This window comes from Xyrauchen texanus, chromosome 15 (genome assembly GCF_025860055.1).
Source record: "Xyrauchen texanus isolate HMW12.3.18 chromosome 15, RBS_HiC_50CHRs, whole genome shotgun sequence".
NCBI classification, from domain to species: domain Eukaryota; kingdom Metazoa; phylum Chordata; class Actinopteri; order Cypriniformes; family Catostomidae; genus Xyrauchen; species Xyrauchen texanus.
The window spans coordinates 4,393,424-4,419,024 of NC_068290.1; the positions used below are offsets into that span (position 1 = coordinate 4,393,424).

The following is a 25,601-nucleotide window of genomic DNA, read 5'->3' on the forward strand; positions in this document are numbered from 1 at the left end:
TAGATATTTATTTTATTTAATAGCAGCATTTTGAGGTTTAATAATAACTTTGATAAAAGTTGTCTATAGAAAGCGAATGACTTCCGGCTGCTTTGTCGTTGCAAATTGCTGACACTTTGAACAGCCCCTTAAGAAAGCAATGTAAGTAGGGAAGAAGGCAAACTGTGATTAATCAGTTCCAGACGCTGGTTCGGAGGCTGTGAGGATTCAGTCGTGCTGCGTCGGTTGCCTCGGGAGTCGACATACAGAGCTGCAGTTGCCATTGAGGAATCTGGTGCATCACATCTTGGGCTAGTCACCTCTGACCCCACGCATAGTCTCTGTTAAGAGAGTTCACTGTTGTTCTTTGAGTCAAGAGGAATTTTGACTTACTGCCATATGTTTATCAGCAGAAGAAGTTTATTACAGCGTAGAGACCTCTTTCAGTTTTCAGTTATGTTTCATTTAAATGGATAGTTCACCCATAAAATGATAACTCTGTCATAATTTACTCACCCTCATGCTTTTCGAAATCTGTGTTTGGTATCGATAATGACGTTCCGCTTTGATTCAATTCTACTTGCATTGCCACCCTTGATTTTCCTTGCTCCCCCTCCCAGTCCAATGAAGAGACAACCACTCGCCCATCCTAAATATCAAAATCACATCTTAGTACCAACCCTGTCTATAGTTAGCAGCTTGGCTGGTGTGTTAGTGACATGATTAATACATGTCGAGCTCCAATATTTTGTTAACCTAATTAGGACAGAGAATCCTCTCTTGTGCTCAATTAAATCTAATTTAGATAATTGGAATGCCTTAGTGCATCTGAAACTTAATTATGACGTTCTTTGGAGATGTGACGTGCTAAAGACTGCATTGTTTGTCTCGGTCTCTCATACTGTACCTCACCGCCAAAAGCTTTTCTGCAGTCTTTGAAAGGCTCCTCCGCTCCTTCAATTAGGACAGGCATGCCTCGGATCTCACTTGTGAACAGATCAGTACTCCACGGGAAAATGTGCACCCTCTCTTGTGATTAGACAGCCTACAAATCAGATGTCACATTCGCTGTTTTCGGCTGAGCTGAGTCAGTTGCGAGGGTGAAACGCAGCGTGCCTTGATGGAAGATGAATAGTAATTTTAGTTCTGCTCCTGTGCGAGGTGCCACTTTGAATAGATTACATTTTCCGGATGTATGCAAAGATTAGGTTCTCCCTCCTTGCCACAAATATTCAGGCTGTTGGCAATGCATCGGCATAACAGAGAATAATCAAAGCAAGAAATATGCGAACACTGCAGGAAGACGTGTGCATTCAGTATTAAACAGTTGAGCGAATAAACCACCTTTAATATTTCTTGAAGACACATCGACTCACTGTGTAATAAGTGGCTGAGAAAATTGCAGCGATATTGATTGAGGATTGCTCAAGAAGGACATGTCGATACTTTACTTGAGCGCCAAAGAACTTGGCTTTGTTTGGTGTAATACAGGCACGGCCGGAGGCAAGTGTAGATCATGCAGCGATTATTCTATTGGAATGTGCACATGTTGATTTAAGAAAAGAGACAAAATATTTTCTGTCTCACATTTCATTTTTACATTCTTTTACTCCACTGAAAACAGTCTCTTGTTCTCAACTAACATACTATCTCACTTACCAATGAATTGGAGGGTGTGTATGACCAAAATCTCACGTAATTCTATATTACGATAACGGCAATGTCACAATTGTTGCTGGAAATTAAATTAAAAGTGGTTTAGATATTAAATAACCATGTGACTATACACTGTAAACAAATGTTGACTCAACTTACTGTCTTTGTTGAGACATCAACATAATGTCAAAACTGTTTAATTGAAGTAATATGTACTTAACAAGATTTGTTCAGCTATCATTGGGACAGAATTTGAGGGGATATTGTTGGTCTAACTTGTGTTTTTATGTAGTTAATGGAAGTTATATTTCTGAGTATCGAAGTTCAATAAACGAGGCGGAGTTACCTGACAAGAACGAAGTTGATTCAACATATTCTTTGGAGTTGATTGGTGACGAAGAGGAGGACGGGGCCAGACCTTGAATCGGGCTAATCAGCCGGGAGGGGGATAAAGATGAGCCGGAGACGCAAGTTCGAGAGAGACGTTTATTTTAAGTTGAGTTTTATCATTAAACCTTACGTTGATTGTTTGGCCGGTTCCCGCCTCCTCCTTGCCCGTCCTTATATTGTTACAGTGGTGCCGAAACCAGGGGAGGAGGAGGAGGAGGAGGGATGCGCTGTTGCGGAGTCCTCACCGCTTCCATCCGCCAAAGGAGCAGCCGCGGCCATCTGCCTGGGGACGGAGGGGTCGCTGCTGGCCGCCGAGAGCCGGAGGAGCCACGGCCATCCACCGAAGAAGGGGAGGAGCAGTTCCGTCCGCCATGTGCCGAAGGATTCGCTACCATCTCCCGGGGGAGGAGCGAGCTGGCGTCCGCCAGAGGGCGGAGGAGCAGTTGAGGACTGAGCGACAGCGAGTTCCCACCTCATTATGTTTTTTTATTTAAAACTTGACTAACGTAAAACAGTCCCGTCCAATGATAGTCATGCAAATATATCTACTGCGGTATGGTATGGCAAAATCTCTGTTGATAAATTTTAACCATTGCACAGTACATCCAGTCATACTGCTCAGCCCTATATAGATGTGTGGGTCATTTAATAAAGGAAATTATATTTGTCCTGGGAATTGAAATGGCGTGTAATCCAAATTAGAATCAGAGGGAGAGAATTAAAGAACGAGAGAAAGAATAAGAGAATATGAGAGACTGAAAGAAGGTGGATAAAGGGAGAGAGAGAGAGAGAGAGACAGACTGGAGAGATACTGCTCTCTTTTCTTCTTTTGACTATGAAATCGTTGTCAAGGGGTCCGTTCCCATGGCAATTCCATCCGCTGTGTCTGGGTTTCCAGCGTGGCCATGGCCAGACCTTGGACGCTGAGGCTTTTTAAGGTTAATTCTGAACAAAAGCGGAAATACATCCCCCTCCTGTCCAAGGGCTCCAGAAGAATGGGGTTTTAAAGAGACAATCTGTCAAAGGAGGTCTAGTGTACAATATGCTGAGACTGCATTCATTCTATAATCATGGACTTTATTGTACCTGGGTTCTTATCTTTTCTAATTATCCATAAACAAGCATTAAAGCTGTGACGGGGAACCGAAGGGGGTTTGGACACAAAGTAGGAACACTTTCCCAAGACACCAATTAACCTCAGTCTTTGCCTAAATTATACTGTGACATCTTGTTTAGACTTGACTTTATCTTTACCCGGAAAATTTGTCCACAGAGAAAAACATTGTGTTTGTATGTCTAGCACTTGTTCAAATATGTCAATATAGCAGTCAAAATTACCAATAAAATGGAGAATAAATTGGTTTAAAAGTTAAACCAAAAATTAAAATTGTCTCATTACTTACATGTCATTGATACATTATGAAGAATCTTCAGGCAACTATTTTCTACTTAAAGGGAAAGTTCACCCAAAAATGAAAATTCTCTCATCATTTATGCACCCTCATGATATCCCATATGTGTATGACTTTCAGAACACAAAAATTGATTTTTAGAAGTAAATCTCAGCTCTGTTGGTCCTTACAATGCAAGTGAATGGTGATCAGACCTTTTGTTGCTCCAAAAATCACATAAAGGAAACATAAAAGTAATCCACATGTCTTCTATGGTTACATCTACATCTTCAGAAGCAAAATGATAGGTGTGGGTGAGAAACAGACCAAAATTTAAGTAAATTTTTATCTCTCTTCAAACCTGGCTCGTTTCGAGCATTTGTTTCGGAAACTGGTGCGTTTTCTCCTTAGTTCGGTTTGTTTAGGCATATATGAACATTGCAGTTACACTCGGATCTGCACCAAAATAATCAGTCCGAGACCACCTAGATGAGGTAGTCTAGGACCGATTGCAAACCAACCCTGGAACGGTTCGCTTGTGGTGAAAATGCAATCTGACCCAACGGGCCAATGAACCCAATAATATCCCTATAAAAACCATTAACATACCTGATGGATCTCTGGAGAGGACAACTATAGGTCAGGACAATTCATCATCAAAATGCATACAGTATATATTATTTTGGTGACAATATTAGATATAGTTGTATGTTTAAAATAGGAGTTGTTTTATAATTCCTGAGGTAATTTTAGTATGATCGCATCTCTCAGATGACGGCAGAACACAGGTAGGACAGTGTCATCAACTTTTTGACAGCTAATTTTTTTTGTCTTTTTTTTTCTGTGACTTCTCTCTGCTGTGTGTGTGTGTGTGTGCATTCTGAGATGATATTCTTCTCACCACAATTGTACAGAGCGGTTATATGAATTATCGTAAACTTTGACAGTTCGAACCAGTCTGGCCATTCTCCTTTGTCCTCTCTCATCAACAAGGCGTTTTCGTCCATAGAACTGCCGATCACTGGATGTTTTTGGTTTTTCACAACTTTCAGAGTAAATTCTAGGGACTGTTTTGTTTGAAAATCCCAGGAGATCAGCAGTTACAGAAATACTCAAACCAGCCCATCTGGCATCAACAATCATCCATGCGCTTATCTTATCAGCCAATCCTGTAGCAGCATTGCAGTGCATAAAATCATTCAGATGCGGGTCAGGAGTGTCAGTTAATGTTCACAACAACCATCAGAATGGGAGAAAAATGTGATCTCAGTAATTTGGAGCGTGGCTTTGGATTGTTGGTGCCAGATGGACGAAAACACCTTGTTGATGAGAGAGGTCAACAGAGATTGGCCAGACTGGTTTGAACTGACAAACCGCTCTGTAATATTGTGGTGAGAAAAATATAATCTCAGAATGCTATTCTGAGATGCGAGCTGGCGCTGTTTTGGCGGCACGAGGGGGACCTACACAATATTAGGCGGGTGGTTTTAATGTTGTGGCTGATCGGTATATATAATTTTAACCAGTCCTATATCAATGGATGTGCTAAATCCCAGAACAGCACACAGACATTCTGACCAATAAGGGGACAGTTTGCATGTATGTGACTTTTATTGACACAGTTTTGGTCTGTTTTGAAATGTTGCCTTTTGAAAGTGAACAGAACCAAGAGGAAATGCAACATTGAGACAATTTTAGCCCCTGTTTCGGAACAAATCAAATGAGCTACATGTCTGAAAATGACATAAATATCCACTTTCACTTGTAAATATGAAAGCCACATGTGTTTAGTTTCTTAAAGTGAAAGTGATAGTGGAGATTTAGAGTAAAAAAGGGACTTACATTTTGGTCTGTTTCTCAACCACACCTATCTTATCAATCCTGAAGATATATATTTAACCACTGGACTCATTAATTACTTTTGATTCGTTTATGTGATTTTTGGAGCAACAAAGGTCTGATCACCATTCTCTTGCATTGTATGGACCAAAAGAGCTCAGATATTTCTTCTAAAAATCATTGTTAGTGTTCTGTTGAAGAAACAAAGTCATACACATATGGAATGGCATGAGTGTGAGTAAATAATGAGGGAACTTTCAATTTTGGGTGAACTATCCCCTTTAGAAACAGTTCATAGTAACCATGAATGTCGACGTCTTCTTCTTTCGCTGCTCCCGTTGGGGGTCACCAATGCAGACCATCCACAATCTGCATATTTGACTTGGCTCATAGTAACCATGAATGTCAAGTACCAAAAAACAAAAAAAATAACCCACCAAATATAGTCTATTGGTCAAAGTTCAAAATAGTCTATTTGAAAAGTCTATATTGACTTGCCGTTGAGCATTTGACAGTCCTGACAGAGACTGGTCACCATCTACTTTCATTGTATGTAAAAGAGCAGCCAGGACATCCTGCTAATGATCACTTTTTTGTGTTCCAGAGAAGAGAGGAAGCCATTCAGCTTTGAGACAACGTGGGGGTTATTAAATGGTGATGGAATTCTCTTGTTCTTTTTAGGGTGAACTATTCCCCAAATTCTCATAAGCTCAAACTCGCGTTTATCTATTTATCTTCACAAACACTATTTCTAGCCATTATGATTGTCCTTAGTTAAACATTATCACTGAAGTAGGCCTCCTCCTAAAATTTCTACACCAGTCCCTCACAATGTCTTGCTCAGGTGAGGGTCTTTGTTGGGTCCAGGATGTCCAGGAAGGAACGAGGAAGTCCAAACAGGGGGGCAGCCTCATTCCTACACCAGGAGAGCATTTTCCCTGCTGAACGGACAAAAACACAAGGCAGGAAAAGGCGCCTTGTGGTGCATCGCATTATTTGCCACATAAAAGAACAAGGGGCAGAGAAAGAGAGAGAGTTGTGTTTTCGAGTCACTCTTTCAGAGTCTTTGATGTGCCGCTCATCGGAATGTACTGAATCTGTAAACATGCACTGAAGCGAAGCCTTGTGTGCAGTCGCAACCGTGACATTGAAATTTTGTCCTTTCCACTTACAGAGTTATTCAATTTGCCCCTCTGTGCTGTGGCGAATGTTGAAATCAGCCACTGTCATCATAGTCTGTCGGCTCATCGCTTCCCCGCAATGAGTCGTTGCTTTGAATATGGTCATCTTTTCAAAGATTTCCTGTGGCATATGATATAAGACGCTGGGAGATGGGCTTGCTAAGCACAAAGCTGTAGTGGAACAAATAAATGCTCAACAGCAGGTTTGACTTTCTTTTGTAAAAGTCATTCTAACACAGAAAGAGATCTCACATAGATGAGTGTTTCTTCAACTATATCCAATTTTATATCTCAGGGGTTGATTTACTCTCGCTGACCACTTTATTAGGAACACCTGTACACCCGTGCATCATGCCATTAGGAGAACACAGTTTCACAATGAATAAGACTTGAATAAAAGTCAAAACTTGAAACAACACTGAATGCTCAAGCAAGCCTAAATTTAACTGCAGCATGATTGCTTTGTGAAATGAACGTCTCCTGAAATAATTTACACTTAGAAAGTAATACTCCTGATGTTGCTATAACAATACAAAAAGCACTCACCAATTTACTTGGAGTGAAAATAAGCCCTCCTTTTCAGTTTAATAAATTAAGCAATCACACGGTAATGCTTGGGAATCTTGGGGAGAATCTCTTTCTGAATGGCGATAGTAGCAGTGAGGACAGTGTCCTCTTCATTTTCCAATTACGTACATCTCTTAAAGGGTGATTGCGTCACACAAGGCCAGCTACAAGTCCTCGACGGGAACATATGCTAAAGACCACACCAACCAAGAACATATAAATCAATCTGATTGGCTGAATCTGACAATCTAACTTTAATGCCTATTTGCGTGCACTGTTGGGGGATGCTGCCCCTGAGAATTTGCCACTGCTGTACAACTACATTTTTATGTCATTATCTAATCAGCTAATCGTGTGGCAGCAGTGCATAAAATCATCCAGATATGGGTCAGGAGCATGATTGTTGGTGCCAGATGGACTGGTTTGAGTATTTCTGAAAACTGCTGATCTCTAGGGATTTTCACACACAATAGTCTCTTGAGTTTACTCAGAATAGTGACAAAAAAACAAACATTCAGTGAGCAGTAGTTCTGCGGAGAGAAATGCCTTGTTGATGAGAAAGGTTAATGGAGAAAGGCCAGACTAGTTTGAACTGACAGAAACGCTGCGGTAACTCAGATTACACCTCTGTACAATAGCAGTGAGAAGGCAGATGTGCTACAACAGCTGACCACGTCTGGCACATTATTAGGACCATAGTTAATATTAAAACTAATCAGGCCTGATTACAATTATTTAAACTAACAGTGATTATTTGAGATAACCACGATTATTGTGCTCTTCAAATAACAATCATTATATATATAAAATTCATATGTAAATAATATTAAGGTTGGCTACGTTTCAAAAACAGTTGTGTGAATGTTAGACTAAAATTTGAATATAAAGACTGTAGTTGACCATAGAGACACATATTTTAAGTATATTATTATTTTAAATATTGTTTTTCATGTCATTCTTTTACTTTGTAATATTGTCTTAGTTGTCTAAGCCTTAAAGGAAATCGTATATCCCTATTTAAATATTAGAGTCCATTATTATTACAATATTTCAATGTCTGTTTTGTTCATGTCACTTAGAGGATAAGCTTAATACACACCTAATGAAGGATTGAAAATTAAGTAAAAGTTATGTAAATATATATATAAGTATTTTCAACCACAGAATGTTATCAAATAAAATTAGGACTGTCAATCGATAATTTTTTTTTATCGAATTAATGACATGGTGTCCCGATTAATTAATTGCGATTAATCGCATATACAAATATTAGCTGAGAAAGCCCCTCATATAACAATAATTCAATATATAATGATTATACATATTTATATCAATATATAATGATACATAGTTATCTTAAAATATATATATAAAAAATATATATATAAATAAAAAATATTCAGATCATTAAAATGCTTTACATTCTTGTGGCAGAAGTTAATCATTACCAAGACAATAAAAAAAGCGTCTTTAGAATACAATGTATTATTTACTACCATATTATTGATCATAAGTCAATCACTGGCACACAGTTCACAGCAATCCATTACACAAGTGAATTTGTCAATCAGTTGGAGATTTATTTTGAGGGCTTGTTTAAGGACCTGTCAATTTATACCTGCGTCAGACATTTTTATTTTTTTTATTAATGCTTACAAAGCTTTTACATCTAGAGCCAAGAGGTATATTAAAACAAACAACAACAAAAAGGAAAAGAAATAAATAAACTGTTAAATAAAAATATCAAATTGTTTACTTATTTCAATACACTTTACAGCTTTCTTGTTACTCAAATTAGAAATTGTTCTTTACCTCTGAATTAAAAATTAAAACTAATTGTTTATAACCACCATACTTACATTTATGAACACTAAATGTTGCCACCAGCAGAACATTAATCAAATAATGTTCCTTATGAAGAGACGTGTCATAGCTAAAAACAAACAAATAAAATTTTTTTAAAACAAAGTTGAAAGCTGGGAATGATATAATCTCTAACAATCTTGCAGAAATCAGACCAAAAACAAGTCGAGTACAGACAACTCCAAAATAAATGAAAAATGTTTTCGTCCTGCAGACGACAACATGTACAGAATATATCGACATCACAATTAAATCTCTCTACAAGACAATAATTAGTGAGGTAGTACTTATAAATAAGTTTGGAGGAAATTTCTTTTATTTTATTCATGATTAAATATTTATGGGGTCATTTCCAAATTTTGGAAGTCCAGCCACACCCTGCGTCAGACATGCTTGTGTAGCGTCTCGGTTGCATTTCATCATAAACATAAAAATTTTAGGCCACTGTGTCAAGTTAAATATAGTTTAATACTTAATCTTTAAACACATCTTGACATCCCTTAGATCGCATTTGCGCTCCTTCGAGTGTTTTGAACGCAAGAACGTAACACATGTTTGTTGTTCTGCCTACTGAAGTGTTTTGTTCACTGTATAAACTGCTCGTTGCTCATACAGCTGAAATTTCACTCACTGCCCTCTGGAGTAAACAGGTGGTACTACAAGCTTGCATTTCTCAGGACTCTTCCTTATTATGGTCCGGGGGAAGTACGATTAATTGCTTTCATTTTTTTAACGTGTTATTTTTTGTAAAATGAATCACACTGAATTAACACGTTAAATCGACAGCCCTAAATAAAATATATAATTTTTGAGATGGAAATGACATTTGTTGGTTCAGACAAAAATGACAGTGATGCATATATACAGTTTTAACTAGCTCATTCTTAATAGACAGATTAGAACGTGTTTTGAGGGAGTTTTGTTCTAGTCTACAGATCTAAAAGTGCCCATAGTTGAAGAAACACCCAGCTATGTTCTGAAACGTCACAGGAGAACCCCGCTTCTCATGCTGAAAGCCACAGAGGATTTTCTTCTGTTTTACACTACTGAGTGTGCACAACCGTATACAGGAAGTGAACTCTTTTCTTGACAGACTCCACAGTGCATGGGGAGCTGTTGCCTGGTTGACTTGGGAGACAGTTGCTGCCAAATGCTCGTAGCGTGAAGCAGAACTTCAGTGAGGGAGTAGTCGCTCTGAAATCATAAACATCTCCCACTTCCTCTGTCGGCCCTAAAAATACCTCATCGCTTCGTTTCATGGCTCCCCTTCCCGTCTCTATCAGCTATGCAAATATCAGCCCCTCCAAGCAACTTTGTTTTGCATGGTTTCTCTCGCCGATGGAGTAAATGCTTAGCCTGTTGCCTCTTGAGAGATGCTGTCTGAGCTCAAAACATGAAGTGATTTCTCAGAAAGGCACTTTGTGCTACTTGTTATGTCAAAGACGGCTATTTTAGGGGCAGTATTTTGTTCTTCAGTCTGATGAATAAACGATTTTGAAGGTTCTTTTGGAAAGGGGATTTTATTTTAAAGTGAGCTGTCCTGCAGTTTAGGATAAATGACTGTTTACTGAAAGGACTTACATTACAAAATCTCTTTTAGAAGCCAAAAAACAAGAGGACAGGGGAATATTCGCTAAGAATAAATTGTGTCCTCTGATAACGTTGTTTGTTTGCATACAGTATCTGCATATAAGGAATTAGAAAATCAGGTAATAATGCAATTTGCATAGGACAGTTCCCTATCTTTTATTAGTTTCAACATTATCTTGAAGAAAATATACACAAATGTCTCTAAATACATTCTGTGGACATGCTTATTTCAATTAAAAAGCATGTTTTGAAAAAGAAAGTTTTGCATTCTGTCAGGCAAAGGGGTGTGACCTAATTTGTATAGAAGTCAAATGAAATGGAAAAATTTACTAATTATTGCAGAAAAAGTCAAATTAATAACTTACATAAATGAGTAATAACACTGTTCTGTTGTTTTTGTTTTAAACATTTTATTTTGTTGGATATTCAGATTTTACACCCAATTTTGTGTGATTCTTACGAAACCTGTCAAGAAAATGTCCTGGTCATATTTAACTAAAATCAACTCCCCAATTTGGAATGCCCAATTCCCAATGTGCTCCAAGTCCTCGTGATGGCGTAGTGACTCGCCTCAATCCGGGTGGCGGAGGATGAATCTCAGCACATCTTATCACGTGGCTTGTTGAGCACGTTACCACGGAGACATAGTGCCTGTGGAGGTTTAACGCGTCATAGATCACATTTCTTCTGCATTCATGCAGAAAAATTTGCATTGACAACTTTATAAAAATAAAAGTCCTTTACATAGCACATAAATGAACAAGTCATATATCAAATGAAAGCTCTTACTTTGAGGAATGGGACTGTACAGTTCATTTTGTTGCCCTAATACCACAGATCGAAAGATTTCCAAAGGTGAAATATGATTCGTGTAATACATCAAATACAAACACCTTGTTTATGCTCCAGTAACTGCTGCTGCTGCCACAAATAGCTATATATATATATATATATATATATATATATATATATATATATATATATATGCACTTTTACCTTAGGATGTTTTAATTTTTTTTTGCTATTTTTCACTTGTCTATGAGCTTGCTGGTCTGAATAATCCAATGTTATATCTTAAATGTCCAGTACAAAATATGCCATCAAGCAGGAAACGCATGCTAAACAAATCATCATAAAGATGTTTTGAAGATATTGTTCATGACGTGTTATATATCACCGCAAAGATGAGGATCAGCTTTCGAATGACACCTAGATTGAGCTACTAGTCCGCTCAGAGGCCGAGATATTCAATGAAACAACGAGGGTGGTGCTTCAACTGAAAATTAGACTGAATGTCAATGGACGAGCACATTTGTGAGGGCTAAAATGCGTGACAGCGCCACCTATATTTCAGATCTGTATATTGTGATGGAATTTGAGAGAGAAAAAAATATTTTTATCTAATGCTTTCTGCCACCTAATGGGATAAAATTAGACTTTTCAAAGTGCGGTAGAGTGAACAGAACGTTTGGTTACGTATGTAACCTCCGTTCCCCGAGGGAGGGAACGACACGTTGTGTTGGAGAAGCTACACTAGGGGTCTCTCTTGAGCGCCGATATTCACCTCTGATCTATTGAAAAGGGCCAATGGGAGTTGGCAGTCAGTATTTGCATACCCCGCCCCCAGACATACGGGTATTTAAGCGGGGCAAATATGGGAGTTCATTCAGGATTTTTCTGAGGAGCCGGAAATGGTCCGGCCACAACAGTGGCCCGGTTCAGCGACATGGCGGAGGAAAGACACAACGTGTCGTTCCCTCCCTCGGGGAACGGAGGTTACATACGTAACCAAACGTTCCCCTTCTGTCGCTCTCTCCATGTTGCGTCGGAGAAGCGACACTAGGGGACCCATTCCAATCTTGCCATGCGCTGAACTGTGTACGTGAACCGCCGATACAGAGGCGGGCAGGGATTTCATCCAGTGCTGCGCACCGTCTGTACCTGGCTGCACGTACCCTTCCCCAATGCCCCATAAGAACATCGGAATCCTTCTAGTTACCCTGGGAGGGGAACAAGGCGATGTTTGCCAACATGGGAACGGGCCAGCCTGGCTGGGCCTCTTTTCTCTCTATGTTTCTCGCATAGAGCAATCACGGCCGGGGCCCTTACACGCGTATAGGGAAGGGGGTCTTACCCAGACCCTCGCGGAGACCACACCTGCCCTTTTTCTTGGGGAGGAAAAGTGGTAGACACGTCACTACGGCCGTCTTAGGGCTCGTGTGGAAAGTATGGTGCGGTGGTAGATCCAGCCTCGAAAGGGGAGTTGCTACAGCACGGCAACCGGGGCAGCTGTAACTGCCTAAGGGAGACACGGGGGTCCGCTCGTAAGGGGACAGAACCGTGGCATTACACACAGGGGGAGTCCGAGCAGGAGGCCTTACCTGTGGAGCACCTATACCAGTACAGGGTAGCCATCGGGGTACCCGCAGTGGCTTGGGTTGGCGAGTTCCTCCGCTGAACCGCGGACCCGGAGGGCTAGGGAGGAATCGACCAGGGGCCCGACTCGGAGTGGGGTGCCCTGGGAAGAAGGCGCACTACTTTACCTTGATGTCAGGAAAAGGGCGCTGGGCGCAAGCGATACACCCGGCCGGTCGGTCTACGTGTTACCGAGTTCTACGGGCTCGGACCTGAGAAAACACGAGACGCAACCGACTACACGCGGAGGTTGTAAAACCTCGCGAAGGTGTTGGGTGTTGCCCAACCCGCGGCTCTACAGATGTCTGCCAGTGCCCACGAGGACGCAACACCCCTTGTTGAGTGAGCTCGGATCCGCAAGGGTAGGGGCACGGCCTGGGTGCGATAAGCCAGTGTGATGGCATCGACAACCCAGTGGGCGAGCCTCTGTTTGGAGATGGCATTCCCTTTCTGCCGTCCCCCAAAGCAGACAAAGAGCTGCTCAGAGCGTCTGGTGCTCTGTGTGCGGTCCAGGTAAATGCGCAGGGCGCGCACTGGACACAGCAACGAAAGGGCTGGGTCTGCCTCCTCCCGGGGCAGCGCTTGCAGGTTCACTACCTGATCTCGGAATGGTGTGGTAGGAACCTTGGGCACATAGCCCGGTCGCGGTCTTAGGATCACAGACGTATCTGCCGTACCGAACTCCAGGCAAGTGTCGCTGACAGAGAACGCTTGCAGGTCCCCGACCCTCTTGATGGAGGCGAGCGTGATCAGCAGGGCCGTCTTAAGAGAGAGGGCCCTGAGTCCAATTGATTCAAGCGGCTCGAAGGGAGGTCTCTGGAGTCCTGCCAAGACTACAGAGAGATCCCAGGAGGGAACTAGGCCTGGCCGGGAGGGATTCAACCTCCGGGCGCCTCTCAGGAACCTGAGGATCAGATCGTGCTTGCCCAGAGACTTGCCGTCTACAGGATCGTGGTGGGCGGCAATGGCGGCAACATACACCTTGAGGGTGGACGGGGACAGCCTCCTGTCCAGCCTCTCCTGTAGGAACAGGAGCACTGACTTGATCGCGCATCTCTGCGGGTCTTCAGTTCGGGAAGAACACCAATCTGCGAACAAGCGCCACTTTAGGGCGTGAAGGTGCCTGGTAGAAGGGGCTCTGGCTTGGTTGATTGTATTCACAACGGTCGCCGGTAAGCCGGCTAGCTCTTCCGTGTCCTGTCCAGGGACCAGACGTGGAGGTTCCAGAGGTCTGGGTGCGGGTGCCAGAGCGTGCCCCGTCCCTGAGAGAGGAGGTCCTTTCTCAGGGGAATTCGCCAGGGAGGAGCTGTCGCGAGAAGCCTGAGTTCCGAGAACCAAGTCCGAGTGGGCCAGTAGGGGGCCACTAACGTGACTTGCTCCTCGTCCTCCCTGCCCTTGCACAGCACCGGTGCAAGAAGGCTCACTGGGGGAAATGCGTACTTGCGCAGCCCCGAGGGCCAGCTGTGTGCCAGCGCGTCTGTCCCGAGGGGAGCCTCTGTTAGGGCGTACCAGAGCGGGCAGTGGGAGGTTTCTGGGAGGTTTCCTGGGAGGCAAACAGGTCTACCTGGGCCTTGCCGAACCGTTCCCAAATCAGCTGGACTGACTGGGGGTGAAGCCTCCACTCAGGCAGGCGTTGTCGTGATAGCGCGTCCGCTACGACGTTGAGCTTGCCGGGGATGTGAGTGGCGCACAGCGACTTGAGTCGCTGCTGGCTCCATAGGAGGAGACAGCGGGCGAGTTGTGACATGTGGTGGGAGTGTACTCCGCCTTGGCGATTTATGTACGCCCCCACTGTGGTGCTGTCCGATCTCACGAGGACATGTTTGTCCCGAACTAACGGGAGGAACTTCCTGAGAGAAAGAAGGATGGTCAACAACTCCAGGCAATTGATGTGCCAACGTACTGAACGTACTTTTCGTACTGAAAACATAGACCATTCATAAAAAAACGCTGCCTGCGAGTTTCGCAACCCAGGTACGCCAGGCGGTTTTTATGACCGTCAGAGGTGGGGAGAAATCACCGCCTCCAAAAACTACACAGGGGCGGAAAGGCATCTTCAGAAAGACGCGTCCTGAAAAGGACGTTCAACGCCGCTGTGTTTGCTCTTTTAGAGAAATTTACTCTTTTAAGGAAAATAACTCTTTTAATATACACAGTGTGTATGTGTGTCTGCGCTGTCGAAGCGCTCAGGGGCAACAATGCACGCCGTTGTTGAGAAAGCCGCTGTTGTGCGCCGTCAAGATCCAACAGCATGCAGATCGTCAGAGGAAACAGGAACGTTTTATAGTGGTGTGTAAACTCGCAGCAACTGCAGACAGACCATCGGCTCCGAAGAAATTTTCTGAATGAACTCCCGTATTTGCCCCGCTTAAATACCCGTATGTCCGGGGGCGGGGTATGCAAATACTGACTGCCAACTCCCATTGGCCCTTTTCAATAGATCAGAGGTGAATATCGGCGCTCAAGAGAGACCCCTAGTGTCCCCTAGTGTCGCTTCTCCGACACAACGTGGAGAGAGCGACAGAAGGGGAACCAGAATTACATGTTTACAAAGTTAGGACAACAAATTTTCTTTTTTTTTAATCATTAGATTATAACACATGCAATTTTATTTATGAATAATTAGAGTATTTTATTTGGACGTTTCTCTGAAAAATTTATAATTATTTTTTTTTTTGCTATTACTCTACAGTATGTGTGAATGATGAGCTTTTAAATTTGAGTGTGAACAATTGCGGGCGGTTTCATGTACCAAATGACATACGAAAGCCTTCCATGGGAAACTTAATGGAACATTAGATACACGTTCAATACAAGTTAAGATCAATCGACAGCATTTGTGGTATAATGTTGATTACCACAAAAAATTAAGTTCAACTCATCCCTCCTTTTCTTTAAAAAAAACAAAAATCGAGGTTAATATACACTTACAATGGAAGTGAATGGGGCCAATTTTTGGAGGGTTTAAAGGCTGAAATGTGAACCTTATATTTTTATAAAAGCACTTATTCTTTGGTTAAAACTCATTTATTATTTGAATCATTTATTGGTTTAAATCATAATTTTTAACATTGTTTTAGGATTTTAACTTATACACAGAAAAGTTTAGTAAGTGATCACTCTAAAATCACATTAACACTCATGTTAAATATTTGATATACTTTTAATATAGTGAGTATTTTAATGTTTACAGCTTGCCCCCTCTTACTTCCATTATAAGTTCTTCGCTGCAAACTAGATAAAAAAATAAATAAAGCAGGGACGGGTCGAAATTAATTTCTCTGTTAATCTTCATTATGCCACAAATGCTGCCGATGGAGCTTACTAGTATTGAACCCAGAATATTCCTTTAATAAATGCTATTTATTCTATTAGACAACATCACCTTGCATTACAGGCGATTGAATCATGATATAGAGCTGCGCACGCAGACCTCAAAACTTGGAGCACAAAACACAAAGACAGTAACAACCAACAGGCATTTACGGTTAATTTTGAGAAGAAAATTAACTTCAGACTTCACAAAATAAAAAGCCACCAAAAAATAAAAATAGTGTAAATAATCCTGCAAACAGTGAAACCAAGCTCATTAATTATTCAAGTCCGGTGCATGCTGTGAACACCAGCTTTAATGATTTAAGTAAAACTTTTAAATACCTGTGAAATTGACTCAAATGATTGAATAAATATGACAAGTGTTCTGCTTTAGGATTGATACTTGATGATGCATTAAGATAACAAACAGTCATAAATAATATTTACTTTTCAGCTAGAGCATTAATTGAAAAAAATACATTTTATAATCATTTAATTATTTAAGTTCACCCTTTAGGGGGTCGCACACTGGACGCGTCTGGTGGACTACATGCAGTGCTGGACTGGCGATCTGGCATACCGGGTATTTTCCCAGTGGGCCGACGCACTTTGGGGCCGATCTGGGGCGGACTGGCCAGTGGGAGAACCGAGCGGGGCTGGTGGATCGGCCGTGAAACGTGCCGAATGGGCTGCGATAATCAAAAACGAGCCACCGTGTTATGGAGAACAGACCACAAAACACTGCCGCGATGCGCAACGCCAAACACCTCATCTTCTCCCCATCTTCTCCCCATGTTTAAAATTAAAAACCAAAAATACTGCACAGAAAAGTGTCGCAATTGTTTGATAAATGCACATTTTAGTGTTGATAAATGATTGTTTCTGAATACACATAATTTGCGCAACAACACATTTCATTCAATCGATCAAATGGAAGAAACCCGATTCTTGAGACATGATTGTTGTATCTGAGATGCAATTTTCCCGATTGGATTGAATGCAGCCATGGATATCCAAACACATTCATTCACGTCCATGTCGCAGGAAACAATGACTCTTATGACAGCATTCATAAATCTGCTTGGTCTCTCGTCCCGGCCCTAATTAAAGTCACTCTGCAGCTTGAGTTGCCGGCACGCTGTGCATTATCCCGACTCCTAATGAACAATCTGCTCGTTGATTTTCCGTTATTGATTCTCACCTTTTCATTCGAGCAGTTCACCTCATTAACCGTGCATTCTCTAGAAACCTCGGCCGTAGCCGCCTCTCAGATTATTCGGCTGCCGCGTGCCTGGGCGCTGTAATTAGACAGGTACATAATAGAGAGTGTTCTTCATCAATGGCCCACCCCAGGTTTAATCAGCTTGCCACAATGGGATATAACCTGCTGCCTTCTGATCGGCTTGTGACTGTCGCCGGCTGTCACTTTACATTTGGAGGAGGGGGGCATTTTGGATTCTCTCCGTAGCTGGACGCGTTAATCCCCTGCCTGCCAGTGGAGAGATTGGGCTTCCATGATGAGATGAAGCCCATTTATGCCTTATTTATTTATTTTGTAGCATTAGTAATCTAGTGTGCCCTTAACTGGGTCTTTTTCTACTTTCTTTCCAAACAACCACCGGATGAGGCCGTTCATGGGTACAAGCGAGTGGAAAACAGCATTTGCTGTTTCTAAAAGCAGTGTACTGTTTTGGTGGATTTTTAGCAACAGATCCCAGGTATACGCATTTAACTTTTGAAGTCTTTGTCTTCCAGAAAAATGGATACAAATATTGATGACTCACTGTTTTTTATTTCTATCCAATTAAATGATTTCTAGAATGAGAATGTTCCCTCCCCTAATAGAAATTAAAATAGCTTTTTTGCATCATAATGGCGTTGCAACTTGCTACCTGGTCTAATAGAACGTTACTATAATAAATAAATAAATAATAATAATAAAATAACGTTACTATACCTGCATTTGTGCAAAATTTGTAATTGGCTCGTTGTACATATCATGGCGGTTTCCAGGTGAAATGAACACTAGAGTTGCTACAACAACAATGACTTTTATTTCCACACAAATCACGAGTAAAATGGCAGATTATCAGTTAATAAACACTTACTTTTTACACTCTTCCTCGCACAATGCCATCTTATGACATCAAAACACTTTTACTATAGCGCATGAATTGTTAGGCAATACATTTGAACATTTTCAGTACATAACCAACTACATTTATAAGCTTTTTCGAATGCGATCAAACTGTACTGTAGCTCAACTGGTAGAGCGGTGCACTTGTGATGTCAAGGGCCGAGTCCTGAAGAGCACGCAAGTCGACACGTGAGCCAAAAGTGACATAGAAGCACAACCAAAATTACCACAACCTCACATTTGCTTTTTATGACACTATTGGTTAGGTTTAGGTTTAAGGTTTGAGGTAAGGAAGTCGGTTTTGTTGATTTAAAACTCAGTAGAAGATGAACCTTAAAAGGCACCACAAAGCACCACAAAGTGGATATGTCACTTCAGGGCTGCCACGGAACCTGTAAGGAACCAAATTTTACAATTTTGCGAAATTGTCGCCACAGCCAAGCAATTTAACATAACATCAGGCTCTGGTGTTGTTATGGCATCTGGGTCAATGATGTGGTGATTTTTTTGTCCGGTTCTGTTAAGTTATTAAAATATACACGAATAATGCGTTCAAACAACTTGACTTCGACTATAGGCTATTGGCTATTAAAAAAAAATAGCAAGGACTAGCTTTTCAGTAGGTTCAACCTCAAATCTGACAATGTTTCTTTTATCCTAGGTTTACGTGCGCACTCGTTTGGCAGAAATGGGTTGTGGGTTAAGGAAGATCCGTCAGATGGAAGACAACAGTCCAGGAAAGATCTACTCCACCCTCAAGAGACCGCAGGTGGAGACCAAGATTGGGGTCGCCTACACATACCAGCACTTGGACTTCCTGGTGGGGAAAGATGGTAAGACATCTGTAGTTCCCATATCTCTAGAAAAAAGTTATTCTTAAAAGAAATGCCACTGTAGATGAATAGGGTACAAAATAGTGTGTGGAACTCTTGTGTGTGCTTAAGCTCCAGAATTAGTTGATTGCCAACCTCAGGAGATCAAACTATGTGAGCTGAGATATTATATTCTATTAACTGTATACAAAGTTTGCAGATTTGGGACATGTCTAGAAACATGGATATATATATTATCCATAATATAGAAAGTATAACAAATAATCAAATATTTGTTGAGGTAAGGCTAATCTGCGAGGAACATTTGAAAGGGAAATGCAAAAACGTAGCAAAAATGCAGCATTCTCTCAAATCCTGAAAGTGATGACACTTGCAAATGACAAACCTAAATCCTCGCAGAATTCTCTCTGTGAGTCTCAGCTGCCTGGTAACACTGTAGCACACATTCTCAGACAGACTGTACCTACATTTTTGGCAGCAGTGTTCCTGTGAGGCCATTCTCAGGTGCTCGCTGAGGTGTTTGTGATCTATGAGGTGGGTGACGATGAGATACTGGGACCTGCAGGCTGTGAGGTGGCTAATGGGGGAAGCTCCAGAGGGCTTTGGCTAAATATAGTTGTCAGTGTTGTTATTTCTCACAAACTGAGCTGGGTTGGGTCGACTTCCCGGGTGTTGAGATGGAGTGTGAGCCAAAACTCTCGCTGACATCTCAACACACAGATCGGTATAATCCTGTAAAAGGGATTGAAATAAATCTTTGAGGTCTAACTCTCTGCCTGGGTGTGTATAAACCTAAATCTGTATCTTCGCTATCTTTGTCTATTCTCTCTCATTATTATGCTTGCAGAATTGTATTAATATTTGCCAGTCATTCTGGTTGGGGGTTTGTTCTAAAGTATTAACCACAAGTATTAAACTCCTGCAATTAATTCAGGATGAACTGGCTCTAAAAAAAAAAAAGAGTAAATCTTTTCCATCCATCCATCTTCTTAACTATTAGTTTTGTTTAAACTTGATACTTTTTTAAATATATTTAAGACATATCATGTAGGAGATGCTTAAAAAACAGATGGGCATGCTGCAATGGTCAAAGACATCCATCTAGTACATGTTTACATAGATATCTATTTTAGTGTAAATTTAATCATTTATAAGAATTTTTTTAATCTTATTTAAACATTGCTTAACAGTGTTAACATTGTTAAGAGCCGTTCAGACAGAATAATTTCTTGCCCTAAAAAAAAGCTATTCCATTAAATTTCAGCTGTTCCATTTTATACATTTTTTTAAATAATTATAATTATCTAGATGCTGAAAAAATGGCAAGACGCTGCAACGGTCGAATACAGTATGTTTGTCTAGTGCATGTTTACATAGAAAAACTATGGATTAAAAAGAGCGCAGACAGACACAAAAACATGTTCAGTGTGAACGGCCCTTTAGAATGTTTGGCATTCAAAATCTAAAAACCAGCGATAGTGCCATCATAATAGTTGCAAACTGATTTGTGATTGGTCTTCTTTCTGTATTTTGTGATTTGTGTGCATTTATTTTACTATCTATAGCTGCCTTAACACTGCAAAGACAGTATTGCTTTGGCTACGTTCACACAGGCAGAGAAAATCTGATTTTTCTGGACTCTGATTAGAATCTCTTTAGGTTTTTGTAGTCACATTAAATCCAATTTTTACAAGCCTCATCTAAACCACTTTCGTAGGTTGTTTGGAATCCAATTAAAATCAGATTTTTCTTAATGCTTCTCGGTCTGAACGGTCAGATCGGATTTCATGTGGGTTTTTTTTTTGCCATTTGCTGTGTGTGATGGTTGTTACATGTCAGGTTTTGTGACGAGAAAACATATTGTGCTCCGAATGGCATAATTAATGCCTTCACAGAGCACTTTGAATTTAATACAATAATGATGGCCACACAGTAGGATCATTACAAACATAATTTTTTATAAAATGTCTTCAAAAATGAGTTCAGCCTGTTTTATTACACATTTCAGCCCTACAAAACTCTCACAGTGGAAGGTAAACAGGGCATCGAGATAATCATTTCGGAATGAAGCACACCCATAAGTCATCTATATGTTACTGGGCACGTAAAGCACTGCAAACCTCTTATAATAGTACAGACATTGGCTTAACTTACCCAAAGAGATGCGCTAAGGTGCTGTAACCCATGCCGGTTGCGAGAAACCACAAAGCGATAAAGTATTGAATGTCACGTGAATACGCTTGAGCATTTTGAGCTTTTTATCACAGGACGCGGGTCCTCGTCTCACCATCCGACTTTTTATGCTTTAATACGGGACACAAAGCCTTCAGTAAGGCTAAAATACAGGACTCCAAAATAAAAGGGGTCCCATACGAGACGTTGTAATATCGGCCAAAATACAGGACGTCCCCGCTAAAACGGACAGCAACAACACTAGCAGCAACAAACACTGCATATGCCTCCTCTCCCATTTTTAAGCCATTGTCTGTGAAGAATGTTCTTATTTGGCTACTGTCTTCATGAAAAGCATAATCAATGGTAAAATATCCATCGCTAAAATCTCATGGATGTTGAATGTACGCAAGTTTGCTGTGTTACCATGACAACTAATGTGGACGTGATAGCTAAAGTGACTGTAGTCTGAACAGAAAAAATATGATCTGGCCACATATAACTTACAGTTTGAACAACCACTCAAAAAAAATAATCGGATTTTAGGAAAATTTAGATTTTTCCTGCAGTGTGAACAACGCCGTAGCGTGCCGACACAGCCGACGGAAAACAAGACACATACGTAGTATAATAGAACAAAAGAGGAGATACTTTTCAGCTTCAGCTCTTTTCTATACAACAACAGGCCATAATGACCAGCAGTGTCATGCTTAAAAAAAACGCTGCTTAAACAAAAAACTATTGGAAAACAATCCTCAAATTGTTCATCTTGCAATGTTCGGTATACAGCACATTTTAACTGGAGCCTCCAGTGCCAAATGAGTACTCTAAATGTACAAATGCACACCTTTTAGATTATCAAGGTGTTATGACCCTAATACACCAGGTTGGCTTTAGGATTTTTATACTGTATGCCCTTGAATTCTACAAGAAGGGGTGTGTGAAAACTCTGTTATGTTCAGCAGTATTGGTTCATATCTCAGGGTACCTCCACTACGCCTCATTTTTCTGCACTGCCTCGGCTCAATTATTCCAAATATATTGCTATTCATAAAGGAGGTGTTGTGAAGCACTTTAGAAGAGGGGGAGGAACGAACAGCAAATGTCTCATCTACATGGCGAAGACAATAAACTTCCACACGCAAGACTGCCTCTGCTAGCTTAATGTTCCCTGACGCCATGCAAGTAGAAACATTAGACTGCATATTTGTTAATCGCTTTAATCAAACGTCTGCAACTATAGAGAAAAACATTTACCATTCCTTTCTTTTGACATGAATGAATGAGCGAAGCTTTGTGTTCAACCGCCGTTGCGAGCCATTACTATAATTCTATTGCTCAGATGTTGCTCTTTCATAGTTCAGGAAACTTAATAGTGTTCTTGAGTATGTTTTGTTTAAGCATCATCTTTGTCTCAGATCTTTCTTCTGAAATTGTATCTATCTGTCTGTCTGTCTGTCTGTCTGTATGTATGTATGTACGTACGTACGTCCGACTATTTATGTATCTATGTGACAGTCTACAGTATCCATCCATCATCCATCAATCTGATGGTTTAACTAACTATGTGCCAGTCTATAGTATCATACATCCATCCATCCATCCATCCATTCATCTGATGGTTTAACTGTCTTTGTGACAGTCTATAATATCCATCCATACATCCACCCATCCATCCATCCATCCATACATCTATTTATCTATCTGACGATTTATCTGACTATATGTGACAATCTACAGTATCCATCCATCCATCTGATGGTTTAACTGTCTATGTGACAGTCTACAGTATCCATCCATCCATCCATCTGATGGTTTAACTATATATCTGACATTCTACAGTATCCATCCATCCTTCCATCCTTCCATCCATCCATCCATCCATCCATCCAGCCATCCATCATCCATCCATCTGACGGTTTAACTGTCTATGTGACATTCTACAGTGTCCATTCATCCATCCATCCATCCATCTGACGGTTTAACTGTCTATGTGACATTCTACAGTGTCCATTCATCCATCCATCCATCCATCCGATGGTTTAACTGTCTATGTGACATTCTACAGTGTCCATTCATCCATCCATCCATCCATCTGATGGTTTAACTGTCTATGTGACATTCTACAGTGTCCATTCATCCATCCATCCATCCGATGGTTTAACTGTCTATGTGACATTCTACAGTGTCCATTCATCCATCCATCCATCCATCTGATGGTTTAACTGTCTATGTGACATTCTACAGTGTCCATTCATCCATCCATCCATCCATCTGATGGTTTAACTATATATCTGACATTCTACAGTATCCATCCATCCTTCCATCCATCCATCCATCCATCCATCTGACGGTTTAACTGTCTATGTGACATTCTACAGTGTCCATTCATCCATCCATACATCCATCCATCCATCCATCTGATGGTTTAACTGTCTATGTGACATTCTACAGTGTCCATTCATCCATCCATCCATCCATCTGACGGTTTAACTGTCTATGTGACATTCTACAGTGTCCATTCATCCATCCATACATCCATCCATCCATCCATCTGACGGTTTAACTGTCTATGTGACATTCTACAGTGTCCATTCATCCATCCATCCATCCATCCATCCATCCGATGGTTTAACTGTCTATGTGACATTCTACAGTGTCCATTCATCCATCCATCCATCCATCTGATGGTTTAACTGTCTATGTGACATTCTACAGTGTCCATTCATCCATCCATCCATCCATCTGATGGTTTAACTATATATCTGACATTCTACAGTATCCATCCATCCTTCCATCCATCCATCCATCCATCCATCTGACGGTTTAACTGTCTATGTGACATTCTACAGTGTCCATTCATCCATCCATACATCCATCCATCCATCCATCCGATGGTTTAACTGTCTATGTGACATTCTACAGTGTCCATTCATCCATCCATCCATCCATCCATCCATCCATCCATCCATCCATCCATCCATCCGATGGTTTAACTGTCTATGTGACATTTTACAGTATCCATCCATCCATCCATCCATCCATCTGACGGTTTAACTGTCTATGTGACATTCTACAGTGTCCATTCATCCATCCATCCATCCATCCATCCATCCATCATCCATCCATCCATCTGACGGTTTAACAGTCTATTTGACATTCTACAGTGTCCATCCATCCATCCATCCATCTGACAGTTTAAATGTATATGTGACATTCTACAGTATCCATACATCCATCCATCCATCTATTTATCTATCTGATGATTTATCTGACTACACGTGACAATCTACAGTATCCATCCATCCATCTGATGGCTTAACTGTCTATGTGACAGTCTACAGTCTACATTCATCCATCCATCCATCTATCCATCTGACGGCTTAACTGTCTATGTGACATTCTACAGTGTCCATCCATCCATCCATCTGATGGGTTATCTGTCTATGTGACATTCTACAGTATCCATTCATTCATTCATCCATCCATGATTGGAATTTTAAGAGAAACATCCAAGATCAAGTTGTCACCTTAATGAATTATAACTGAGAACTAAATTATGTCTCATGAGATGTGAAAGAGCAATCTCTCACAATTAATCTTTCCTCTGGGATGCCACACCAAGTTTTAGCTGAATTCGATCAAATTAATACTCTATTTAAATTGTGACTTTTGCCTCAGTAGGGTCATCTTAGTTTTACTTTTTCAATGCTAGAGTGCAAAGAAACCCTCCACCAAGGGAGGCAAGCAAATGGGCCTCATATTAAGTTATGTGGTGAAAAACCCATCATACAAAACATGCCAGGGAGGTGCTTAAGATGCCCAGCACGTTCTTTATTTCCATCAAATGTGATTTCAAATGTTTAAAATGTCAAGAGCAAGAGAAATAGAAAACACACTTACGGCACACCGCCGTTGATATCCAAACCTTATAGGCATACAGGCTCACATCCCTGATATAATCAGCAAGCGGGGCAGAATATTAAAATGCAATGCCACCTAATACCTTTATTCAACCTGCCAGCCAATAATATAAGAGGTTTGTGCACAGAGCCGAAGAGTGGCGGGGCAGAACTGTTCAAAGGAGAGGTGCGGACAGTTTGTATGCATTGTTAACCTCACACAGGTTTAGTCTTGATGAAAATGTCCTCTATATTTAGTTGTTTCATATTCATTCATTTTAGGAATTTTAGTACGATAAATGGATTAAATGAAATTTAAATTGTGATTGAAGCTGGTCTTTGTGCAGACAACACAAGATGAGAACACATTC

General features: G+C 40.9%; 1 protein-coding gene across 2 annotated transcripts in view; it reads left to right on the forward strand.

Moving 5' to 3' along the window:
* Nucleotides 1-25,601, forward strand: part of LOC127655907 (raftlin-like) — a 143,947-nt gene that overhangs the window by 5,088 nt on the left and 113,258 nt on the right. For both annotated transcript variants that reach the window (XM_052143961.1, XM_052143962.1), the window contains exon 2: nt 18,985-19,156. In XM_052143961.1, the coding sequence (XP_051999921.1) occupies nt 19,012-19,156 (145 nt within the window). In that variant the 5' untranslated portion in view covers nt 18,985-19,011. The remainder of the gene's footprint in view (nt 1-18,984; nt 19,157-25,601) is intronic.